This window comes from Mus caroli, unplaced genomic scaffold (assembly GCF_978045245.1).
Source record: "Mus caroli unplaced genomic scaffold, Mus_caroli_1 scaffold_11, whole genome shotgun sequence".
NCBI lineage: Eukaryota > Metazoa > Chordata > Mammalia > Rodentia > Muridae > Mus > Mus caroli.
The window spans coordinates 53,208,337-53,234,470 of record NW_028227266.1 but is presented as its reverse complement, the minus strand read 5'-3'; the positions used below and the strand labels follow the sequence as shown (position 1 = coordinate 53,234,470).

At 44.9% G+C, this 26,134-nt stretch overlaps 1 protein-coding gene across 4 annotated transcripts in view; it reads right to left on the bottom strand.

Moving 5' to 3' along the window:
- The window catches only part of Ube2q2 (ubiquitin conjugating enzyme E2 Q2), a 138,304-nt gene that overhangs the window by 44,830 nt on the left and 67,340 nt on the right, over positions 1–26,134 (bottom strand). The window contains exon 1 of one of the 4 annotated variants that reach the window (XM_021172694.3): positions 10,996–11,470. The exons of 1 other annotated variant lie outside the window; for it this stretch is intronic. In XM_021172694.3, the coding sequence (XP_021028353.1) occupies positions 10,996–11,187 (192 nt within the window). In that variant the 5' untranslated portion in view covers positions 11,188–11,470. Of the gene's footprint in view, positions 1–10,420; positions 10,745–10,995; positions 11,471–26,134 lie in introns of those variants that run through there. 2 more of the 4 variants (XM_021172693.3, XM_021172695.3) reach the window with 2 other exon arrangements.

Below are 26,134 nucleotides of genomic sequence, written 5' to 3'. Positions count from 1 at the left end.
TTTTAGGCCAGGCATGGAGGTGCATGCCTTTAATCCCAGCACTTGGGAGGCAGAGGCAGGCACATTTCTGAGTTCGGGGCCAGCCTGGTCTATGAGTTCCTGGACAGCCAGGGCTACACAGAGAAACCCTATCTCGAAAAACAAAAACAAACAAGCAAAAATTTTTAGAATATACAGTTTTACAGTCTATATACTATAAAAATGTTTTTAAAAATATATTTTAAATACACATAATTAGTATATATTATAATATATTATATATGTAAATATATTTAAGTATATCAAAGAAACTTGCAATATTAGTTATTAATGTTTTAAATATGTTTTAATTTTTAATGATAAATATCAAAGGTATAGCTGATAAAAATGAAGTTTCCTTAGACCTGTGATATATTTAAGTTTAAGTAAGTCCTGACTCCCAAAAATATTGAGAACTGCTACTTTCCAACTTCTCTACTGCCAAATCCCCTAGCCTTTCCTCCTGGGAAAAACACACCTCCTTTTCTCCATTCTCCACTAACCTACATGCTCCTTTGGGGCTGGTTTTGGTACCTCCCTCCCTTGACACAAAGCCTAACCAAAAACTGTGATGAAACACCAAGATCAAAAGGGTTTATATGGCTTACATATCCTGAGTTGTAGTCCACTGAAGGAAGCCAAGGCAGTAACTCAAACAGAACAAGAATCTGGGAGCAAGAGCTGATGCAGAAGATATGGAGGGGTGCTACATATTGGTTTGCTCAGTCTGCTTCCTTATAGGACCACCAGCCCAGGATGACAACACCCACAATGAGCTGGGCCCTTCCCAACCAATCACTAAGAATATGCCCTACAGGCTTGCCTACAGCCCCATCTTATGTTTTCATTTGCTCAACTGAGGTTCCCTCTTTAGATAACTCTACCCTGTGTCAAGCTAATATGAAACTAGCCAGAACACATTCTCACCATTCCCAAAAATGAGCTGTCAGGTGGGGGAAGCCACAAAGTCTTCTCTCTGACTGTCCTATTGTGGGACAGTTGGGGTCGGTCACAGGTAAATTCTAGCTAGTGTGGAGTACTCAGTGTTCAGCGTGACCCTGCGAGAACACACGAGGTCTGAGGGCTGCAGGTAACTATACCTCCTGCCTTACTGTGGTGATCTCACTCAGTACCCACTGCTAACATTTTTACCCATCTGATAAAACTGGAAGCTGAAAGCAAAGTTTCTATATAGTACAATATAATTTGTTCTACCTTCAGAAACCAAATCTGCAACAAGAATTAAAAGCAACCACCTGTAGGAAAACTTCACAGACATTTCTATGTGCACCAGAATTCCATCTACTGACGCTCAGAGTGCTACTTAAAATAGGAAAACAGACGCAACAGCCACCTGCATGGCCAATATGAGGAGACAGGACTCGCTAGATGGATTTATCGTATCATAGAAGAGCAAACAACAAGAGATACAGAGTCACAACACTGCTAAGTGAGAAGAATATGACAAAACAATCCCATTTATCATTTTTCAAAATGGTAGCCAGATGTGATGGCATATGCCTTTAACCCCAAAATTTAAGAGGCAGAGGATGACTGTTAATTTAAGACCAGCCTGGTCTACACAGAGTTCTAGGACTTCACAGAAAGATCCTATCCCAAAAAAAGAAAAAAAAAGGAATTAAAAAAAAAAAAAAACCCGCATAAAACAGAGGGGAATAATGACTAGAAAGATACTGTCTTAGTTAGGGTTTTACTGCTGTGAACAGACACCATGACCAAGGCAAGTCTTATAAAAAACAACATTTAATTGGGGCTGCCTTACAGGTTCAGAGGTTCAGTCCATTATCTTCAAAGTGGGAAAATGGCAGTATCCAGGCAGGCATGGTGCAGGCAGAGCTGAGAGTTGTATGTCTTCATCCAAAGGCTTCTAGTGGAAGACTGACTTCCAGGCAACTAGGGTGAGGATCTTATACCCACACCCACAGTGACACACCCATTCCAACCAGGTCACACCTATTCCAACAAGGCCACACCTTCAGATGGTGCCACTCCCTGGTCCAAGGATATACAAACCATCACATTCCACTCCCTGGTCCCCATAGACTTGTTCAAAAACATGAGTCTATGGGGGCCACACTTAAACATATCATAATGCAAAATGCATTTAGTCCAACTTTCAAAGTCCTCATAGTCTATAGCAGTCACAACAAACAATGTTAAAAGTACAAAGTTCAAGGTCTCTTCTGAGATTCATCCAACTTAATTAACTGTAATCTCCAAAGCAAGGCAGGAAACCAGCTGGGCAAACTCCAAACTCTGCATCTCCATGGCTGATGTCAAAGCGGTCTTCAGATCTCCACTCCTTTTTCATCTTTGTTGACTGCAACAAACTGCTTTCTCCTGGGCTGGTTCCACTCCCTGTTAGCAGCTTTCCTCAGCATGTGTCCCATGGCTCTGGCATCTTTAACATCTTTGAGTCTCCAAGGCAATTTCAATGTTACAGCTTCTTGTTTCAGTGTCTGGGATTCCACTTGATCTTTTGGACTCCTCCTAAGGGCTGGCATCACTTTTCCAGCTCTGCCCTCTGTAGCACTCTAAGCTCAGGTTGATCCACTCCACTATGGCTTCTGTTCTTGGTGATCACTCCATGGTACTGACATCTCTAATACACTGGGGTATTCCACTCCAACTAGGCTTCACCAATAGCCTCTCATAGGCTCTCTTCAGGGTGCCAAGCCTCAAATCCTTTGCATGACCCCTTCGGTCCTGGGCCATCAACTACAGCTGAGGCTTCACCTTCTCCAATGGCCTTCCCTAGCCTCTCACAGTGCTAAGCCTCAGCTTCTCTCCATGATCCCTTCATTCCTTCACAAGCAGTACCACCTGAGTGACTCTTACACAATACCAAGTCCAGCCGCAGCAAGTGGTACAACCTTGGCTATCTCTGGAAGACAGCTTCTTTGTGCTCCCAGAAAACAATTCCCATAAGATTTCACCTCAGTAATGCTGGTCTCTTCTTAATCACTGCTAATTCCTTAGCTCCAGCTAACCAGTTTCAATTGTCCCAGTAGTTCCTTCCATTCTTAACTCTAGAGCCAGAGCCACATGGCTGAAGCTGCCGAGTTCTGCTGCTTGCAGGAACTAGAACATGACCCACTTGTACTACTACATTGTCACTGGCTTTCTGTTTTCCAAATCCTTCACTGCCTAAGCTTGGCTATCCTGGATCTTGCTCTGTAGATTGACCTTGAATGCAGAGATCAGCATGCCTGTCTCCTGAGATTAAAGGTGTGTACCACCATGCCTGGATTTAATTTAGCTGGGTAGGATCTTGCCCCAAGGTCCCACTCCCTTAATCTGTTATCTCCTAGAACACAGGATTTTGCTCCATTTCACTTCCTGGTATGCCTTTAATACTCGAACCATATATTTTAAATTTGGCCTTTCTAAGCTTGCTATGCTTGTTCAAACTTCTCTTTGTGAGACTTAACCAGAGAACAGAGTCTCTGCTGGGCTTTTTTGAAACTTCCTTTGTCAATGCAATTAATCCAAGTCTCTTCACCTTAGCCTCAGGCAAACTTTTCAGACAAGGGCAAAAAGTAGCCACATTCTTCACCAAAATACCACAAAACCAGTCTTTATGCCACATTCTGAAATTCTTCTCCTTTGAAATCTCTTGGGCCAAGTCAACACAGTTCAAATCACTCCCAGCAACAAAATCTTCCATATTCCTACTAGGATGACCCATTAAGCCCCATTTAAAGCATTCCACTGCTTTCCAAATCCAAAGTCCCAAAATCCACATTCTTTCAAATAAAAGCATGGTCAGGCCTATCACAGCAATACCCCACTCCCAGTACCAACTTCTGTCTTAGTTAGGGTTTTACTGCTGTGAACAGACACCATGACCAAGGCAAGTCTTATAAAAAACAACATTTAATTGGGGCTGCCTTACAGGTTCAGAGGTTCAGTCCATTATCTTCAAGGTGGGAAAATGGCAGTATCCAGGCAGGCATGGTGCAGGCAGAGCTGAGAGTTGTATGTCTTCATCCAAAGGCTTCTAGTGGAAGACTGACTTCCAGGCAACTAGGGTGAGGATCTTATACCCACACCCACAGTGACACACCCATTCCAACCAGGTCACACCTATTCCAACAAGGCCACACCTTCAGATGGTGCCACTCCCTGGTCCAAGGATATACAAACCATCACAGATACTAATCCAAAATTTATAGCAGTGAGTAGTATAATTAGAGAGGTTGTGTTGTTTTGTTTTGCTTCTCTGGTTTCTAAATTTCTCGCAACAATGTTTTGTTCTCAATATTACAAAATACATACCACCACACTAACTGGAAAAAACTTTCAACACAAACTATGCATCATGTTCTAAAAGTTAGCTTAACTAGCTAAGGTAGAGAACAAATTACATATACTCAGAATATCTTTCTAAAATGAACTAAGGCAGATAAAATAATGAAATTGATCTGAATCAACTAGGCTGCAAATTCCCCTGGATGATTTCTGTAGCTCTGATTAGCCATTGTTTTTCATAATTATCTTTAGAAGCTATTAGAGACCACTATTACAAAAGCCTTGGGGTAAGGGCAAGCCTTGTTGTGTTTCTCTCCTGTAATGTTTTATAGTTGGCATTCTGTCTCTACTCCCTCCCTCGATTACCTGACACTTATCCAACACTACTACTCCTTGCCAGGTCTAAGTTTAACACTCCCACCCTGCAGACACCACCAAAAACTTACTAAGGTATACCATACCATCATTCATAAAAAGGAAACCCAAGCCTCTTCATAATCCCATTTCTCTCAAGAAAGTGCATTAAAATGGAGATGGAGAAGGACAGACAACCACATGGAATCCGACCCTGTATTATTAGCTGGTCAAATAAATGAAAACAATGAGTCTTTCTGGTCTGAAAGTACCATTTAGGAGCTTAACACAACAGTGCTGATACTTCCAACAGCTTCTCCATGAATTCAATTTGGAAAGGTAAGCTGTCACTGGAGAATAAGCTAAACAAAGATCCTTAGGCTCTGTGATCATTTTGTTCATAATTTCCTTTGTACAACTTCAGCCAAATGACTTTGTATCAGTACACAGACTAGAAAAGCAAAGCATGAAGTTAACAGCATTGCCTTATTTGCCAAGAAAAGATGTTACAAAGCAGATAATTTATTTCCTTCCTTTGTAGCTGGATCTTGCACACACTAGGCTAAGTGGAGTACTCTACCACTGAACTACCCAGCTCAGAGTATTTTTAAAGTAAAGGTTATCACTTTCCCATTTGTACACTTTAGTACAATACTGTTGACAAGAAGCTTTCCAATACATCCCAGGGCAAAGGGAGACTGTTTTATGAAGAAACAATAAAAGAAATGATTTAAGATCCTAAATATTAAGTAATGCTTAAAGCTCTCCCTCCCAGATTCAGTGCTAATATTTATTAATTTAGTAGCTTGCTGTTGGGGGAAGGTGTTTTTAGTAACAAAGAATAGAAATTAGCTAAACAAAAAGTATTTCATCAAAACTAGCCTGACAATCATTCATTAAGAAATAATTTATGTATACAAGTAACAAAGAATAAAGTTTCAATTTAATACCAATTTATACTTCCTGTGGGAGTTTTTTTGTTTCTTGTTTTTTGTTTTAACTCTAAAACAGCAACTTAGTACCAAGAGTTTCCAGGTGTTCCTGGATATGTGATAGAGAACACAGAGGGGAGACAGGAGGATCAGGAGTTTCATTTACAAAGTAAGTTCAAGGCTAGCCTCTCTCATAAAATAGGTGGGGGAGAACTCCGGGGGGGGGGGGGGGGAGGGGGGGAATGGGCAGCTCAGTTGGTAAAGTTTGCAAAAAGCACAAGAGCCTGATTTTGAGTCTCAGAATGCACAGAAAGCCAATATAGTGGTACATTTATATAGTCCCAATGCTGGGGAGACAGTGACTAGCCAGCTAAATTATCTGGCCTTACAGTAGTGAAAATATTCTTTAAAAAAAATTTAAAAAAGGTAAAAGACCTTAAATGCATTAAAATGGAGATGGAGAAGGACAGACAACCACATGGAATCTGACCCTGTATTATTAACTGGTCAAATAAATGAAAACAATGAGACCTTGCCTCAAAAAAGCAGAAGACAAGAATAGTGGAGACTGACCTCTGACCTATACACACACACCATGGCTGATGCCTAACTATATGATGAACATGTACGCACACCAGCAAAACTAAATAAAAAAATTTAAAACACAAGGTATACAACTCCTAAGTATAACACTCAAGGTTGGTCTCTGGTCTTCTTATAAACATGTGTGTGTGTGTGTGTGTGTGTGTGTGTGTGTGTGTGTGTGTGCGAGCGCGCGTGTGCAAGAGAGAGAGACAGAGACAGAGAGAGGAGAAAGAGAGAGAGAGAACAAAAAAAAGCAAGGATGGGGGATAGCTCAGACTATAAAGTGCTTACTACACAAGCCTGACAACCTGAGCTTGTTTTTCAGAATCCATGTTTAAAATAGAAAGAAAGCCAGGCATGGTGGCACACTCTGTTAAGCCAAGTAGCAAGGAGGTAATGGCAGGCAGATGCCTGGGCCCACTGGCTATCCACCTAACCTAATTGATAAGCCCCAGGCCAATGAAACACCCTTTCTCAAAGAAAAAAAGGTAGACAGCTCCTGAAAAAGACCACCCAAAGCTGACTTCTGACCTCTACCTGTACCCACAAACACATATACCCACATGAACATGCACACACACACTCTCTCCTAAAATTCCAACAAGTCTATACAAGACGAAATGGAGCCAGACACTCCCAGCACTCTGAGGATACTCATGAAGTTTCAGGGCCGGCTTGGTCTGCAGAGTAAGCTCCAAGCCAGCCAAGGCAATACAGAGAGATCCTATCTCAACATACCGTCCCCCACCCCCAAAAAAGGAGTAATGCTACCTTAAGTGTTTTTAAATGACTAAAAAAAAAGCCACACATTAGCTCCCAAAATGGCCATACTGGTTATTAAAATAAGCTGCTTTGCTTGGGAGTGTGATTATAACAACTGGATGTTAGTGAAGACTGGCAACCAGACCTGTTTACTGAAATGGAAAAAGCAATGCGTAAGTTTATATAACAGATCTTTCATGAGTCCACAGAAAACAAGAAATAAATACTCTGTGAGCTTCATATTCGAGAGTACGACAAATTTATAAAACAGGATGGAAAAAATAAACCAAACCAGCCCACTTTCCCTGGCCCAGGAAAGCAGACACTCATGTTGTGGTTTTAATTCTGACACTGGTCTTCCTACAGATGTCCTATCAAATCTACAATGACCTTTTAAGTATCTCTTTACTGCCCATGATACTGTCTGAGAAATTCTTTTTTTTTTTTTAAGATTTATTTATTTATTATATGTAAGTACACTGTAGTTGTCTTCAGACACACCAGAAGAGGGCGTCAGTCAGATCTCGTTACGGATGGTTGTGAGCCACCATGTGGTTGCTGGGATTTGAACTCGGGACATTTGGAAGAGCAGTCAGCACTCTTAACCGTTGAGCCATCTCACCAGCCCCCCACGTCTGAGAAATTCTTACCAGCTATCTTTCAAGGCAGGAAAATTTCCCTTCAAATATAATTACAACAGCCATATAGTCAATAGAACAAATACGGACTGAAAGAAAATATAAGGCACAAATTTATAATTATACAATATTCTACCACCATTACAACTTGGAGAAAAGATAATCAGAATTATGAGTGAACATGGAAGAAAAAAAAGCAGAAATCACAAGAACTAAAAGGAAAAAGGGGAAATATTATGAACTGCGCGTGACACAGAACATCTTAAGAGGCAATCAACCATGGAAAAGGCAGGCTGGGACAGGGCAGAGGCGAGAGGTAGGAGCTTGTCCCACTGAGGAAGAACAGCTGATAGAGAAGGTTAGGAAGAAAGTGAGCAGGGTCCTCAGAGGACTATTCAGAAACTGGTCCACAAGTACGATGCCATTCACATGCTGCTTGGGAGCTTGGAAACCTGGTGTACAGAGAGCTTAATAAATACTGCTATATAAAGAGGACAAGTTCAAGAACAACTCAAGCCCACTACACTAATGACCTACAACTTTGTGCAAAATAGCAGGTCACAAACCTAGTAGACCAGGCACTTGTATTTCAATTCCAACATTTTTCCCTTCTGAGCAAATTACACCTATAAAAGCAGGCCCTATACATTATCAAAACATATTTTAAAAGTATACCTTTTATACTCACATACTGAAATCTTTATAGAAAAAATTGTATGTCTAGACTACACTTCAAATTAATCCAATAGGCATATACATGATTGGCCAAAAGTTTATCATAGCTGAGCCTGGGTGCACAATGTCTCTCTGTTCAGCTCTGTATATTTGTTAGTTTTCCACACTAAAGCTAACATACACACCTAGGGAATTTGTAATTGTCTTCTGATAGTGCCTGGTCACAGTCATTAGTAGGTCAACTGTGACAATGTCTACTAGCAGCACCACTGCACTAACACACGTAAACACATCCGTCACCCAGTTGATCAGTCTTTTCTTACTCCATCTCCATTGCCACTACCTAATCCTCACCAGCATTATCGTTTGTCTGACCTATTTGTCTTCAAAATGGTTCTCCATGGGATGCTGCTGGCACTTTAGGTCAGATAATTCTTTGACATGGCTGACTGCCTGCATCCCCTGGTGATAAATGCCAGCACACCAACACCATCACCTAACACTCACGGGAATAACCAAAACCATACATTCATGCATTTTCTAATACCACACCACTGTAAAGAATTGGGAGTTCTGAAAGCAGACACCATTTCTCACCTTATCAACATAAGGGTGTGGCTTCCCAGTCTACAAATTGAGTGTCCTATCATTCAGGTCAGTTGTTCCTTTTCTTCCCATCCCTCCAAGTTCTACCTGAGTAACCCTCCAGCTGTCCAGTCTACTTACCATCCTTTTCACTGACTATTACTTTCTGCCTTCCATATTTGGGAAATATTCACTAGCCTACAAGCCTGGACTTTTCAAGTCTTAGCATTAACTGTCCACTCCTACGAAATCATCCTTCTCAAGAGTCGGTATTTCATCTGGGTGGAGGTTCTTCGGTCTGGAACACCCTCGCTTATGCCAGCCTTCCAAATTTGTACTCACCCGTTCAACGACTCAAAGCTTTCTCAGAGGCACACCTTCAGTTCCTGTCTTAGGGCTTCTATTGCTGTGATAAAACATCCTGACTGAAAGCAAACTGGGAAAGGGCTTGGGGGATGGGAGAAGAATAACTTCAGCTTCCAACTCTCAGGTCACAACTCCATCACTGAGGTAAGTCAGGGCAAGACTCAAAGCAGGAACTGAAGCAGAAGTCAGGAGGTGAGGACACTTCGTACTTAGGTGGGGTTTTTTTGTGAGTGTTTTTTTGTCTTGTTTTGTTGTTGTTTTCCAAGACAGGATTTCTCTGTATAGCTCTGGCTGTCCTGGAAATCACTCTGTAGGCCAGGCTGGCCTCAGAGACCCTCCTGCCTTTGCCTCTGCCTTTCTGATTAAAAAGCCCATACCCACCACCACAGAACCAAATACCCAGGGGTAAACCACCACAATTGGCTGAGCCCTTCCTCAATCATTAGTGAAGAAAATGCCCCATAGGCTGGCCTACAGGCCAATCTTGAGGTGTTATTTTTCTCAATTGAGGTTCCCTCTCTTATTACTTGTCAAGTTGACAGAAAACTAGTCAACACAGTTCCCTACGAAAAATTAGATGCTCCCTCTAGATTTCATAGCATCAAAGTAGTTGTCGCAGCTATATAAAACTCTCCAAGAAGTCTGAGTTCTCTGTATAGGCACTGGCCTGCCAAGTTCTCAAACACTAGTACCCACAACAGCTTAACAAGATATTCAGAAAGTGAATTCCCTCCTCACTAAAGCACACTGCTGCAGTTTTTTCTTTTGCCAGATATAGCAGTACCTAATAGTACTAACGCCATCCACCTTCTCCAATAGAGTTTGATAACTATCATAAAGTTAAGGCCTTTGAAATTCCCACCACACTTGGGATTATCTATTGGCTGACTTAACAGAAGGAATCTTAACCATATAAAAACTACCACCTTAACTCCAGTTGTAATAAGGTGTATTTTCTGCACATGAGATCAATTCCACAATGAACAGCCAGCCTCATAATACACTTCGATAGGAGCTGGGGGAAGAGAGTTCACTTACAATCTGATCATTTTACCAACTGAATGTTTCTAATGAGCATTTCCCTTAAGCAGAAAAGTAACTTCCCACGTGTTTCTCCAGCCTTCCAATCCCACTTGATCTTCCCCGGTAATAAACTGCGAAGCATCTCCTTTGCCCTCCTGGTAACGTCCAGGCTTCCGCACAGGGCACAGGTGGGACAGCTTGCACACTCACCACACCACCTGCCGCGTGGAAGGTTCCATGAGCTTTTCCAAAACATGTAAGCGCAAAGCCAGGTCAGGGCTAAACGATGGTTCCACACCATCCCCCGGGGTTGCGTCCTAAACTTTTTCCTTAAATACGTAGGCTTTCAGTGTTCGTTTGTCCTCGGAGACCAAAACACAAACGAGAACTGGTTCAACAAGCAAGGACGTGGGTTTTGAAACCCGATGGGAAAACGAATAGCTAAAACAGATACTTGAGAGCCTTTCCACCTGAGCGACTGACAGGAGCCCACGGACGAGCCGCGGTCCCCAGAGCAGGCCGGCTGCGGGCGGCCATGGCGACCTCGGGGCCCGACGGGGGCCGCGAGGGGCCAACAGAGCAAAGCCGGCCCGCGCCGTGCTGCGACGCGCCTCCACCTCCTCCTGACCAGGCAGCCCGAGCTCCCGGCCGGGCCCAGGGCCCAGCCGCCAACCGGCCGCGCCCGGGACACCGGGGGTCTCCCGGGCAGGCGCCCTTTGTCCCGGGACTGCGGCGCCCAGGTCCGCCCCCGCCCGGCCCCGAGGGGCTACGACCCGGCGCCTCACCGTGATGTTGCAGTGGAGTGTGAGAGGCGGCGGCGGCGAAAGCGAGCTGCCCGGCGGTGGTGGCGGCGGCGGCACCAGGAACTGGCAGTGCAGCTCGTCCAGCTTCCAGCTGACGATGCGGAATCGCTCGTGGTTCTTGTCGAAGATGGACGCCAGGAACTTCAGCTCGGCCTTGAGCCCTGACACGGACATCTTCCCCTCATCTCCAGCGGGAGGGGTGAGGAAAGGGAGCCGGGGCCGGGAGCCGCCGTCACGGCCGCGACCGCCCCGCGGGGCCGGCCCGGGCCGCGCTCTCGCGGCTCCGCCTCTCCCCGCTGCCGCGACCCGCGTCCGAGCGCGGCTGGAAAATGGCGAGGAGCGCGAGGCCTCGGCGGGCGTGTGAGCGAGCGAGCGAGCGAGCGAGCGTGCCGGAGCCGGGCCGGCTTCTGCCTTTGTAACCGACTCCACCCGCAGGAGGCGGTGGCCCCGCGGCTTAAAAGGGCAACAGCGACGCCGCCCCCACCGCCGCCTGGGAGAGGGCTGCCCCCGCCCCGGCGCGCGCCCGCGAGCTCCGCGCGCGCTCCCGACCGCCCCCTCCTCTCATGACCCAGCCCCCTTCCGCCCCACGCCGGGGCTCCGCGCCCAGCACCCGCCGCTCGCCCGGAGGATTTGGACCGGCGGCACCGCAGGAGGATGGACCTGAGCCCCCCTGCGCGCCTCTGCGCTGCACCGGGGCCTCTGGCCAGACACGTGCGCGGCCTATCGCGCCGGCCACGTCGGCTCGGGTAGGAAGCGCGCGGGCCCCTGGAGGTTGCTCCTCCGCGTGGTTGTCCACGGGCCACCCACTCACCTGGCCTGGGCGCGGCCGGGATGGGGATATGAAAGGTGTGCGCCTAGCAGCTTCACGGATGTTGCTCTCGCTCTGCGCTGAACCACCCACCACTTTTCTAAGTGTGGCTCCCGAAAGGTCCTTCTCACCAGACTTGTACTCCCTCCTTCGCTCCCATTTGCGAATTTGACAATGATGGAGCCTGCCAGCTTCTTCCCATCATTTCAATCTTTCCCGTAAACATTTATGTGCGCGAGCTAATGTGGATACTCTGCGTCCTGAGTTTCTGCTGGACTTCCCAGAATGGACCATGTTTGTTGAAGTCACATCTCAAATGTGTCAGACTGATCCTTCCTGACCAACTAAAGTAACCATGTAGATACCATGTATCCCATTCCTAGGTTAACTTACTGCTTCTGTTGTCTCTGCTTAACCCTGAAATCTAATTCAGAGAAGCATCCCCAGGATTGAGGGGAGGAAAAGCCTAATGACACCTGTGTCATTTAATAAATTCTTGCTCTTACCTGATTCCCCAACACTTAACACAATTCTGGCATAACCTAGGTTCGTTCACAAATAACTAGAGGACTACATTGCAGTCTAATAATTGGGAAGGAAAGTTAATAGTAGATTTAGTCATGTGTTCCAGAGGCAGGACCAACTTCCTAGACATGTCACCTATGTAGTACCCAGGGTTCCGAGCTTAGTAAGGCTCCCGGGCCTGATTTAGTGCCCTGCTGTCACCATCTTGAAATTCTTTTTTTATTATTATTGGTTTGTTTTTGAGACAGGGTTTCACTATGTAGCCCTGGCTGTCCTAAAACTCACTCTGTGTAGACCAGTCTGGCCTCAAACTCACAGAGATCAGACTGTCTGCCTTCCGAATGCTAAGGTTAAAGGCCTGCACCACCGCCAGACAAGGAATGATTTCGTTTGTTTTTGGAAATAGGCTCACCATGTAGCAGTGGCTGTCCTTGAACTCACTCTGTAGACCAGGATGGCCTTAAACTCACAGAGCTCCAGCTGCCTCTGTCTCTTGAGTGCTAGGATTAAAGGCGTATACCACTAGGCTTTGAAATTCTTATATTCTGTGAGGGGACCTGCTTTCTCCCTTTCACCCTTGAGGTACCTAGCAGTGCTGCCTAAATGTCTCCTGATTCTGACCTCCTAAAGTTACAACAGAACAACACAGGGAGACATTGTTTGGGGTTTTTGTTGTTGGGGTTTTTTGGTGGTTTTTTGTTTGTTTGTTTTGCTTTGTTTTTTCATTTGTGAGGTACCATGTTATGGTGCGTCTTAGCTTTCAGAAGGGGCCCAGATTCCACTGAGAACCCAAGAAAAGTTGCAACTTATCTTTCCAGAAAAATACTTTCACCAATAAACCTTGTACTTAATGGAGATTTATAGTTGCAGCACCATCTACCTGGGCCTTGAGCTAGAAGTAAGGTACTGCACAGGCGTGACTGCTGCCCTAAGCACAGATGTGACCAGTCATTTCCTTTTTCTGGACCCTGGTACTCAGGAGCCTAACAGACATAGCTGCTCTAAAGAAAGATTGGCAAAAAAAAAAGGGGGGGGGGCATTCTGGTCAGAACTGGGTCTCATGGAACAGGTCTCAGTTGATTATCTCTAAATGCTATAAGATGATAAAAAGCTCCTGTATTGTGATTAATCTTACCTGTTATATCTTAGAGATATATACAAGTATTAATCTCACAATTATTCTGTTGAATGGATCAGAGTGGACCAAGCCCTAAGAGGCATAAAGAGATAAGTAGATTATCTGAATTAAAGAAGCTTAATCTATCACATTAAAAAAAAAAAAAAAAGAGCCAAAACCCTGTCTCCTGGTGTACCATGCTGCAAATAACAGGAGAGAGGTTGAAAAATAGCATAAACAAAAAAGAAATATATTGCTTCATGTCATGAGATATCCAGAAGCAAACCCATCTCCAGGATTGGTTGGCTTGGTGCTTAATAATGTCATCCAAACCTCAGATTAGTGTGTCAGGCTGAAAGTAAGCACATATAGATGACGTATCCAGAGTCAGAAAGGATACATTAGCCTTTTCTCCTTGCAAGATTTAGGAGCCTTTTCAAGAACCCTGCCGGTACCTATCTCTCCTGGGTACAGTCCAGTCAGGGGCCAGGACATAGATCAAGCTGAGATGTCATGTGTGACTAAATTTTGGAGCCCTGGCATACATGCCAGGAACTATAGTTTCACCTGGTGAGGGTCACTAGTTTTACAATTAGTTTGGCATTACTACACAAAAAGAATGAATCCTGGTTTAAGAAAACAAAATAGCCATCAAGGGGAGGCAATAAACCCAGATTCTCTAAACCTGGCCTGCCCCTAATTTTTAAAAATTATTTTGTATGTGTGTGTTCATTGGGGGGGTGGTGCACAGAGGTCAACCTCGGGTGTCATTACTCAGAGATGTCCATCTTACTTTTTGAAATACAGTGTCTCACTGGTGTGGGGCTTACACATGGGTTCTTCTAGGCTGCCTGGCTGCCCATCAAGCCCCAAGGAGTCTCCTGTCTCTATCACGTGCCCAGATTTTTACATGGGTTCTGGGTATCAAACTAAGGTCTTCATGCTTATGTGACAAGTGCCAGCCTGTTTCCATAGTGCCCTACTCCTAATTCAGTGGAGTAGCTTATAGCCATCTGTGAGGTTCTCCAGCTCAGTCGTTCTGACTGGGGAGAATAGAAGACATAAAAGTAGGAGGATTGGGGAAGGAGAGGGGAAAATCCTGAAATGGGGGCGGCAGGTAATAAAGTATGTGTCGCGAAAGTAAAAAGGGGAGAGGGAGGGGCCAGGAGGGCTGTGTGGGAGACAGGAAGAAGCACAAATAAGAACAAACTATAGTGGCATCGGGATGGAAATGTCCTGATGGGGGCTGGGGAGAGAGCTCACTGGATCAGGTGCTCTCCTGGCAAGCATGAGGGCCTGAGTTTGATAGAATCCCGCAGAGAAAAACACCAGGCACTGGCCAGCAGAATGGCTCGGCAGGTGAAAGCCCCCGCTGGACTTGAAGCCAGACAAGCCAAGTTCAGTTCCTAGAACCTGTGTAAAACCAGAAAGAGAAAGCTGACTTCCCCGTCCTCATCACACATGCAGTAGCATGTGCAGATCCCCTTGTCCTGGCTAGATTTGTTTGTTTGCTTGCTTGCTTGCTTGCTTGCTTTGTCAACTTTATACAAGCTAGAGTCCTTGGAGAAGAAGGAACCTCATTTGAGAAAAATATGCCCACTAAGTTGGCCTATGGGCAAGCCTGTGGGGCATTTTCTTTTTTTTCTTTTTCCTTTCTCCTTCCTCCTTCCTCCGTCTTCCTTCCTCCTTTTATTTCTTTCTCTTTTTCTTTTTTATTGGATGTTTTCTTTATTTACATTTCAAATGTTATCCCCTATCCTGGTTTCCCCTGCTCCCAGAAACCCCCTATCCCATCCTCTGCTTCTATGAGAGTGTTCCTCCACCCACCCACCCACCCACTCCCGCCTCCCTGCCCTTGATTCCCCTGCACTGGGACATCTATCAAGCCTTCATAGGACCAAGTACCTCTCCTCCCATTGATGCATGACAAGGCCATCTTCTGCTACATATGCAGCTGGAATACTCCTTTGTTGATGGCTTAGTCCCTAGGAGCTCCAGTGGGTTTGGTTGGTTGATATTGTTCTTCCTATGGGGTTGCAAACCCCTTCAACTCCTTCATTCCTTTTTCTAACTCCTCTATTGGGGACCCCGCACTCAGTCCAATGGTTGGCTTCTAGCATCTGCCTCTGTATTTGTAAGTCTCTGGTAGGGCCTCTCAGGAGACAGCCATTTCAGGCTCCTTTCAGCATGCACTTCTTGCATCCACAATAGTTTGGTAACTGTATATGGGATGAATCCCCAGGTGGGACAGTCTCTGGATGGCTTTTCCTTCAGTCTCTGCTCTACACTTTATCTCCATATTTGCTCCTGTGAATATTTTATTATCCTTCTAAGAAGAACTGAAACACCCACACTTTGTTCTTCTTTCTTCTTGAGCTTTATGTGGTCTGTGAATTGTACCTTGGGTATTCCAAGCTTTTGGGCTACTATCCACCTATCAGTGAGTGCATACCATGTGTGTTCTTTTGTAATTGGGTTACCTCACTCAGAATGATATTTTCTAGTTCTATCCATTTGCCTAAGAATTTTATGAATTCATAGTTTTTGTTTTTTTCTAGACAGGGTTTCTCTGTGTAGTCCTGGCTGCCCTGGAACTTTGTAGACCAGGCTGGCCTCGAACTCAGAAATCCGCCTGTCTCTGCCTCCCAAGTGCTGGGATTAAAGGCATGCACCACCACCACCCGGCTGAATTCATAGTTTTTAATAGCTGAGTAGTATTCCATTATGTAATTGCATCACATTTTCTGTATCCATTCCTCTGTTGAAGAACATCTGGGTTCTTTCCAGCTTCTGGCTATTATAAATAAAACTGCTATGAACATAGTGGAGCATGTGTCCTTATTACATGTTGGAGCATCTTCTGGGTAGATGCCCAGGAGTGGTATAGCTGGGTCCTCAGGTAGTACTATGTCCAATTTTCTGAGGAACCACCAAACTGATTTCCAGAGTGGTTGTACCAGCTTCTAATCCCATCAGCAATGGAGGACTGTTCCTCTTTCTCCACATCCTCGCCAGCATCTGCTGTCACCTGAGTTTTTGTTCTTAGCCATTCTGACTGGTGTGAGGTGGAATCTCAGGGTTGTTTTAATTTGCATTTCCCTGGGCATTTTCTTTACTAATGATTGATGTGGGAGAGCCCAGCTCACTAGGGATGGTGCCACCCTTAGGCTGGTGATCCTAAGTGGTATAAGAAAGCAGGAGGTGGCGCACGCCTTTAATCCCAGCACTTGGGAGGCAGAGGCAGGTGGATTTCTGAGTTCGAGACCAGCCTGGTCTACAGAGTGAGTTCCAGGATAGCCAGAGATACACAGAGAAACCCTGTCTCAAAAAAACAAAAGAAAAAAGAAAAAAAAGAAAATAAAGCAAGCAGGAGGAGCAAGCCAGTAAGCAGCACTCTTCCATGGCTTATGCATCAGCTCTTGCCTCCAGGATTCTGCCTTGACTTCCTTTCCTGATTTCCATGGGTAATGGACTAGAAATTGTAAACTGAAGTAAACCCTTTCCTCCCTAAGTTGCTTTTAGTCATAGTGTTTTATCACAGCAGTAGAAAGCTAACCAGGAAACCAACGCCCCCCACCCCAATCATAATTTTTAAAAATAATTAAAAGCCAAATGTAGTAGTACATGCTTGTAACCTCATCACTAGGGGAATGGGGCAAGCAGATCTCTGGGGGTCACCAGCTAGCCACAGGCCAGTGAAAGACTATTAAAAAAATTATATATATATATATATATATATATATATATATATATAGTGACAACTCCTGATGAACAACAGCAAGGTTTGTCTGTATCTTATTTTTTCAAACCTTAGTTTTAATCATGGTTCTTAAACACTTTAACCTCCCTTGTAGCCCACCAGAGGTAGTGGAAAAGAAAGGATGGGGGGGGTAGTGGACCTGTTTAGAAAGGTTCTTTGGAGCAACTCCCGTCCATGTTGTCTGGAAATCAGAAGTTCAGTTCACAGGTCAGCAGGCAGCAGGTTGATCCACGCCCAAACACTTCACAGATACACCAGCAGTCCAATTTGGTAGAGTTGGGATAGCAAACACAAATCAGCAGCCAAGGCACTAACTAGCATAGGACTCAGCCTCAGCAGTGGTCAGCAGGAAGGACCAAGAGGAACACCAGAAGTTCTCAACTATGCCTCTCTCAAGGAAGCAAAAATCAGCAAAAAACTCAAGACCCACAAGTGTTGCACAGCCAGCTCTGTAAGCAAGCCTAGCTCAGCCTCTGCCTCTGTCCTTCAAGTCCTATTTATACCCTCCAACATCAGGTGTCCTCCAAGTGTCTTGCCTCAGCATGTGTGTCCGTCTCAGCTGACATCACTCTACCAGTCAACCCGAGTCTGCTGAAGCGACAAGAAACTGCAGTGCACTAACAGAAGTTTTTTGGTATGCTTCTTTATGGAGTCTCGACAAATGCAGCTCAACTCTGAGATATAAGGCAGACCAATGCATGCGTGTTGTTAGAAAAGAATCCTTCATCACATGTCCTTTCACATGCTTGATTTAGCCAAACATCCTTTCACCTGTGTCTGCTTCAGCTAAATGTTCCTTCATGTGTTTGCCCCAGCAAAATACTAACTTTCCAAAGAACCTTTATGTTTCTACTTCAGTTGTCCTCTGGCCTCTACATGCATACATACACACACACACACACACACACACACACACACACACACACACACACAGAGAGAGACAGAGACAGAGAGAGAGGCAGAGAGAGAGAGGATGTTCTGGTGAAACAATTTTTTAAAAAAATTTATTTATTTGTTTAATGTGTGTGAGTACATTGTAGCTGTCCTCAGACACACCAGAAGAGGGCATCAGATCCCATTACAGATGGTTATAAGCCACCATGTGGTTGCTAGGAATTGAACTCAGGACCTCTGGGAGAGGAGTTAGTGCTCTTAACCACTGAGCCATCTCTCCAGTCCAAAATAATTTCTCAGAGACTTTGGATCAGCCCACGTCAGTAGTGAGAAAAGCTGAAGCAGAGCAAGCAGCAGTGAGATCAGAAAGTATCCTGCCAACCCTAGGGACGTGCCTGTGGCAGAACTGCTGGATCTGAGGCATGATGATAGTCCAGAAAGAGTTTTATTCAGAGTAATAGTGAAAAGGCTGGAAGACCGGCAGGAAAGCAGTGATGCCAAGGAGACTAAAGAGATGCTGACTGTGGTGTGCTGGGGGTGGGGGTGGGGGTGGGGAGCCTCAGGATAGAGACTTTGTATCTCAGGATAGAGACTTTGTATCTCAGGCCTGCACTTAGGAACATAGGGCAAGGAATATTTTTAAAAATTAAAAACTGGGCTTGGTAACAGAAAACTATAACATCAGCCTGGAGAGGCAGATGGAAGGATCATAGGCTTCCTGGCCAGCCAGGTCAACTGAATCAGTGAGACACCCCGTCTCAGAAAATAACATGAAGAGCAATTCAGCAAGGCAGCCAATGCTGACTTCTGGCCTCTATATAGGAGACTGTGTGAGTATGTGTGTATGTGTGTATGTGTGTGTGTGTGTGCGTGCGCATGCATGCGTGCACGCAAGCATACACATATAAAACACACACAAAATATGTATGTCTGTGCACAGAAAAGTACTTTTATCATTGTAAAAGACAAAATAGGATTCCACGTCTTAGAACTGGACATTTCAAACATTTTGGACTACCCAGTGGAATAACTGAGGGCCTTTAACCACGCTGTATAAGTACCTGGAAGGTTGCACCATCACATTAATAATGAACATTTCCTGGCAGTGACTTGAGACTATTTCAATTTTCTATCTGCTTATTTATATTTTCCAAAATCTTGGTATTGAATAGATACATGTCAGTAGCCTAAATACATAATTTTAAACTAGTCTCTACATATTTAAGATAGAGAGATGTCAGTCATGGAAGAATTTTGAAAAGAAAAATTAAAAAGTCAGTACATATCTGTTTGGTTTGCTAGGGTTTGAACCCAGGACCTCATAAGTTGCTAGGCAAGCACTCTGTCACTGTCCAACCTCCCAGCCCCAACTTTTTATTTTTGTTTGTTTGTATTTTAGGTTTCTCACTGAGCCTGAAGCTCGGAGTTTGAGCTGAACTGGCTGGTCAGCAAAGCTGGGAGATCTTCCCACATCCCCCTCCCTGCTTGGGGTTATAGGCTTGTACCACTACAGGCATCTTTTTTTATGTGACTGCTGGGGATCAAATCGGGAGCTCATGTTTACACTGTGAGCCCCTGACTCTCACTGAGCTACTTCCCCAGCTCCTGGTTTGATTTGATCTGTTTTCTAATCACAAAAGGACTCTTGAAATAGAAGTGATTCAGAGCTTGATTTACAAACACCTGAACTCCAGGCTCCTAGACAAACAGCCAATTCACTGATGCTTCACAAATGTTAAGTGTTTCCCTGTTTCAGAAAAAAAATCCTTCTCCCCAGACCAAGCTGAGTAAGGGTCTTGGTGCTCTCACTTTGGCTTAGGGGGTCTTCCTCCTCTGGGATCAGATTCGGGTCATCAAGGGGTGTGATTTCCAAGAGAAATTCATGGAAACAAGAGCTTGATTCTGTTTGCATTTTCCATAATCAATGAATGCATTATAGGATTCTGAATAGCCTGAAATCAATAGATTATCTCCCTGGTTACATTTAGGTCTCATCTTACAAGGTATGAAAAATTAAATAGTGTAAATAGTGATGAGCACAGTCCTTCAAATCTCATGGCCAAGGGTAGACAACATAGCCCACTCAGGGTGGAGGCCTCTTTACCAGTTACAAACACGCTCCAGCTAAAAGCCTGGAGCTCCACTCAGAGGGTAAAACAAGATCTGCTCGTGGCAGAATACCAGAATGGCACTGAGCTGGCTTCCGGGTTACTCTCCCGGGAACATGTGGCCAGTCACATTCTCTGATACTTGATTTCTTTGTGTGTCAAGAGGTCTTGGACAGAATTCATATTTTCCACCATCCAGACATGCTTAGTTCCAAGAATGTGTGAGGGAGCTTGCTAGCTCAAAGGGTCAAAACGGTCAAGGAGCCCACAGGTGTGAAAGCAGAGCAAAGGTAAGTGCCACAGGAGCTGGACAGAGGGCATGCCTGGTAGTTAGTAGTGCTTCCTGGCAGAGAACAGAGAAGGCCAGGAAGAAATACTTTGCCTCGGTTGAAGAACTGACTTCTCTTCTACTTTCTAAATGCAACAGTTATGTGGTGTCGTTTCCCTCTGAATTTCAAAGGATCCCAGATTTGGTCTTAGTCAGCACTGTCCCAGAAGTAAGCCATTGGACAAGGATTCCAAATACATGGGCTCTCTGATAAAACTGGTAATATTCTAGAATGCCTTAGGATCCCGATTTCATTCCCCCTCCCCCAGGATACTTCTGTTTTGTTTTGGATATTCACTATGCCAATTGCACCTGGTTTTCCCTTTTGAGGAGATTGTTTGTTGGTTTGTTAGTTGGTTGGGGTTTTGTTTTGTTTTGTTTTTGAGACAGGGTTTCTCTGTGTAGCCCTGACTGTCCTGGAACTCACTCTGTAGACCACGTTGGCCTCAAATTCACAGAGATCTACATGCCTCTGACTCCTGAGTGCTGGGGTTAAAGGTGTGAGCCTACACTGTCAGTGGGGCCCAATAGCTAAGATGCGGACAAGGGGGTACACCTGGAAAAGACGTTATCACTTCCATGGTGGCAGAGTGGGCTCATAGCTGCCCTTCTCCTGCTGAACTCACCTCCTACCTACTCTGTAAGAGAGAAAGAAGCTCTCGAATGTCAGTACTCTATTTTAGGTGCTTTGTTCTCAGCATATTCCCTAACCAACAGACTCCCTCTCAGGACAGTTGGCTTCCCATTGGGCCTTATTGTATTACTCTTTCTGGACTGTGTCCTTCCTGGAAAGAGACAAGTCACAAAGGGAAAATAAAAGAGAAAAAAAGAACAAATAAACCTGTTACTGATGTTTGCATCACTCACGGCTGCCAACCATTCTTTAAATAATCTTTGTATCTGGGGAAGGTTCTGACAGTGATTAAATAAAGCCAGACAGTAGTTAAAGTGAGGAGAACAGATTTTTCATTCAGTAACTTCTGACAACAGGGGAAAGGACCGAACTCCATTCCAGTGTGTGCACTGGTGACCGGCCACGTTAAGAAGGAGGATAAGGGGAGTGAACTGGTCCTAGGGGAAGAGCTTGCTGAGGGCTGCAGGGATGCGTGCCGCTTGCAAAGTTAGGATCCACTTTTCCCTGTCCATTCTGATGGATACATTTCAAAGGAATGGTTTTTGGGTCCTTGAGCAAAACACTATGCGTTGATGGGGACACACACACACACACACCAAAGACATAGAAAATATTTCCGTTTGTAATAAATGTCCTAAGAAGTGGAAGGAGGGCAGGGGCCTGTCTCACGTGTTGGCTAGAACAGATTACAATGTTTCTTTTTTGACTTCTGAGCTGTTCCACACAAAACACTCAAAAGAAGACTGGGATGGGAGGAGCTGGGAAAATAACTCAGCCAGTCAAGGCTGATAAAAGCATTCAAACCTGATAACAGCTGTAAAAACATGCAGACCTGAGTTTGATACAAGAACCCATGTGTGATGGCATGGGAGGCAGAGGCAAGTATATATATGTGAGCTGAGGCCAGCCTGGTCTACAAATCGAGTCCCAGAACAGCCAGGACTACACAGAGAAACCTTGTCTCAAAACACAAAACAAAACAACAAAACAAAAACAAACACACAAGCAAGCCAGGTAAGGTGGCAGACTCCTGTAAGTCCAGCTCTGGGGAGACAGAGACAGTTGGAGTCCTGGGGCTTGCTGGCCATTAAGATAGCAGGTTTTTGTGGTTGTTTTGTTGTTTTTTGTTGTGACTTACAGGTTACAGCCTATCATGGGGGAAGCCAAGGCAGGAACCTAGAGGCAAGAACTGGTCTGTAAAACAACAGTGCTTTCTGCCTTGTTCCCCATGGCTCTCTCTTGCCAATCCTCTCTGTTTTGTTTGGTTTTTTCCAAACAAGTCCCACATGTAGCTAGCACTGACCTTTCTACTCACTCTGAAAATACCAGGCTGTCCTTGAACTCACAGAGATCTGCCTGCCTCTGCCTCCTGGGATGAAAAGCATGAGTGTGCAACTATAACCTGGATCAGCCTGTATTCTTACACAACCCAGGCTCCAGCCCCAGCAAGCTGGCTCCTCCCACATCTATCAGGACTCAAGAAAATGTGCTACAAACTTGCCTCCAGGCAATCTTATGGAGGCATTTTCCCAATTGAGGCTGTCTTTCCATATAACTAGCTTGTATCACCTTGACGAGGAGGAGGAGAAGAACAACAACAACAACAGGGCCAGGTTAGTACTCACCAGTATCTTTGGCCCCCTCGGATTCTTGCAAGGAGCCACATTTGCCATCGTTTGTTGGATAATTCCCCAATTAATGTGTCTTATGGCACTTAAACATCATGTCTATCTCATTTATGGCTCTAGATCTATATGCTCATATCATAGGGCCAGCTAATATTGTTCAACAAATATGGAGTTAATGAGTGAATGAATAAATGAACAAATGGATGATTGGAGAGACATTTATGCTGTGTGGCACAGAGCATACTGAAAGTTACACGGGACTAGCAGCCATCCAACATGGACTCTAACCCTGACTTTATCATTTCCTGGGTAATCTTCAGCAGTAAGACATTTAGCTTTCCAGATGTGGAGAGTGCTCCTTTCTAGTGCTGACTCCAGCAGCCGCAGGGAAAGGTGTTTCTCCAGACCTTCCAGTGTCCTCCCAGACTTACAAAGTAAATATTCCTATCATTGCCACCAAGCCAACCGCTGACCAATCTGCTTGAGCAATTTAAGAAATAAGAGAAGCTAAGGTGTGTCAAGCTTCCAGCAAAGACAGGACACCAGTTCTCCTGAAACAACCTTCCCCATTGAAAATTAAGGGGTTAATCTCAGGCAAGCCTCCTGACCATTTTCCACAGGAACAAACTCTCACTAATGATCTCGTGGAGACATGCTGTTGTAGAGCAGAACATGAGAGAAGCTACACAAGCTCTCAGCTGGCTGACAGAAGGTTCCTGGGATGGGTTGGGGCCCGCTTGCTTGTGGGTGTGTCAGGCATTCTGGGAATTCGTGTCAACTCAAATCACTCCCGCTACAACTGGAAGGTCTGAATCACAAGTTACTGACAGTTGTTTGGTTTCCTCACACCTCTCTCCTCCTCCTGTCTTCCTAGCCCACTTCTGAGATCAGTGCACCACTGTGGGAGTGATGCAGAGCTCCAGCCAGAGAGAAATTGTTCCCAGTGCCTCCTCCCCACCCCATCCGCTCCCCAGGGTTGCTCTCAGTCACAGAGAGGCAGCGAGCCTCCCAGAGACGACACAATTATATTCATAACAGAAGCATTTCTCCCAGAACTGCTGTGATCCTTCAAACTACATTACTACTTGCTCACAATGGCAGTAAGGACTCTCCTCTTCTACCCAGGAAGCCAAAGAGAAAATGTGTGGGAAAAGCTCACCCTGCAAACAAGAATAACATTTTCCCACAAATTTCGGGTGGCAGAAGGCTGCCTCAGAAAATCCCATGTAACACATCACCATCTAAGATGGAATGACCCAAGACTGCATGCATTGTTTAAGCAAGGAATTCCTGGATTGGGGAGCCCATACCTCAAGCCCTATGATTCGGAGGGGCTGTGTCCTTCTAATGCCTGAGCCTTATTCCAACTTACACAACAGCATTACACAAGGCAGTAATATCTCTGCCAAGGACTCCAGATTCAGAGCGAACAGGACATCTTGGAAGTCCCTAGATTTGTCTGCTCTTTCTTCATTTGACTTCCTTCAAAACAGATAACTGTTATTTATCCAGTTAACATGTATCTTCTGTCTTCTCTGGGATGACTAAAGTGCTACACTGGGAGGTTTTATCAAAGGCATGTTCAAAGAGAACAAAGATGCCAATCTTAGAATAATTCAAGATCTTTACTAAAAACCTAAGGTAAAATTATGGAGAACTGGAGAATCAGCTAACTAGCCAGGCAAACATGAAGACGTGAGTGTGAATTGCCAGCAACCACATGAAAAGCTGAGTGTGACAGTGTGCATCTGTAGTCCCAGCACTGGGGGGGTGGAGACAGGAGGAACACCAAGGCCTTGCTGGCCAGTCAGTCTAGCCAAATTGTCAAGTTACAAATTCAGTAAGAGAGGGTGTCTCAAAAAAGATGATGATGGTGGTGATGGTGATGGCGATGATGATGGTGATGTAAAAGGTGACAGAGGAAGACACATGAAGCCAACCTCTGGCTTTCACACGCATGCACATGCATGTATATACCTCACAGCCTTTAATATCTTTAATCCCAACACTTGGAAAGCAAAGACAGGCAGAGTTCTTTGTTTGTTTGTTTGTTTGTTTGTTTGTTTGTTTGTTTTTCCCGGGGCAGGGTTTCTCTGTATAGCCCTGGCTGTCCTGGAACTCACTCTGTAGACCAGGCTGGCCTCGAACTCAGAAATCCGCCTGCCTCTGCTTCCTGAGTGCTGGGATTAAAGGTGTGCACTACCACTAGAGCTCAACTTCATCTACTATAATGAGTTATAGGCCAGGCAAAGCTACATAGTGAGACCTTGCTTCAAAAAGAAGTCCATAAAAGATAACAAAGCATTTTTTGTGGTTGTAAGAGTGACATGAGGGAGAGGAGGGACCTAGAGAGAGCAAAGGAGAGGCATAGTGCATGCAGGCTGGAGCTGGGGAGAAGGGAACCAGGTAGAGTGATATCATCCAAAGTGTGCTGTGCAGAGCTGGGTGACAGGATGTGGATGGTAATCAAAGACAGACACATAGAACACAGTAAGTAGTCGGCCATTGCCAGACATCCAAGTACATGACCTTGTCAGCTGATATAGCTGGATTCTATGTGGGAAGATGGTCTGATAATGCCACAGAAACGATAGGCAAAGACTAAGGTGCTTGCAGCAGAAGGTGAGAGGGCATGTGGCCCCTTCACAGAGAAAGTTGTGCTAAACCTCCCCCCCCCCCCACACACACACGCATTTGGTATCATAGGTGACATGGGAAAAGACCCACAAAGGCTGGCTCAGGTGTTCAGTTGGAGACATTTTCACGTGATGTCGTAGGAAGCTGAGCACAGACTGCCTTGCTTACATGCTGAAGGATGCTGGGTGATGAAGGGAACGTTGCACTTAGAGTTGAATGATAACACCAAACCTTAGTGTTTCATCTGGCAACGAAACTTCCAGGTTGTGGACCACCTTGCCTTTTGGCTTAAGGTTTTGCATGAATAGTGATCTTTGTAGGAAAAGAGGAAAGACTAGAAGCTTGAAAAACAGACCTTCTACCAGTTCAAATAGCTGGTAGAATAGTTCTGTTAGTCACCAGAGAGGTTGGTGCTAGTCCTGACATGGCATGCCACATGTATAAAAAGTTGACACCAAACACATTGTGCAATTGATAGAACATATTCAATTTAAAAGCACTGGGTTCTCATATCAAAGGACGGGGGGGGGGGGGGGGAGTCACACAAGAAATGGATAGACCCAGAAATTCTATGATTTCACAGGAAGAACTGTTCATTTCAGCTAATGACAGAGATTAAAGATTAATTTTGAAAGCAGTATTATTTGCATCATTTAGAAATTTAAAAGCGAATAGTCCAAGC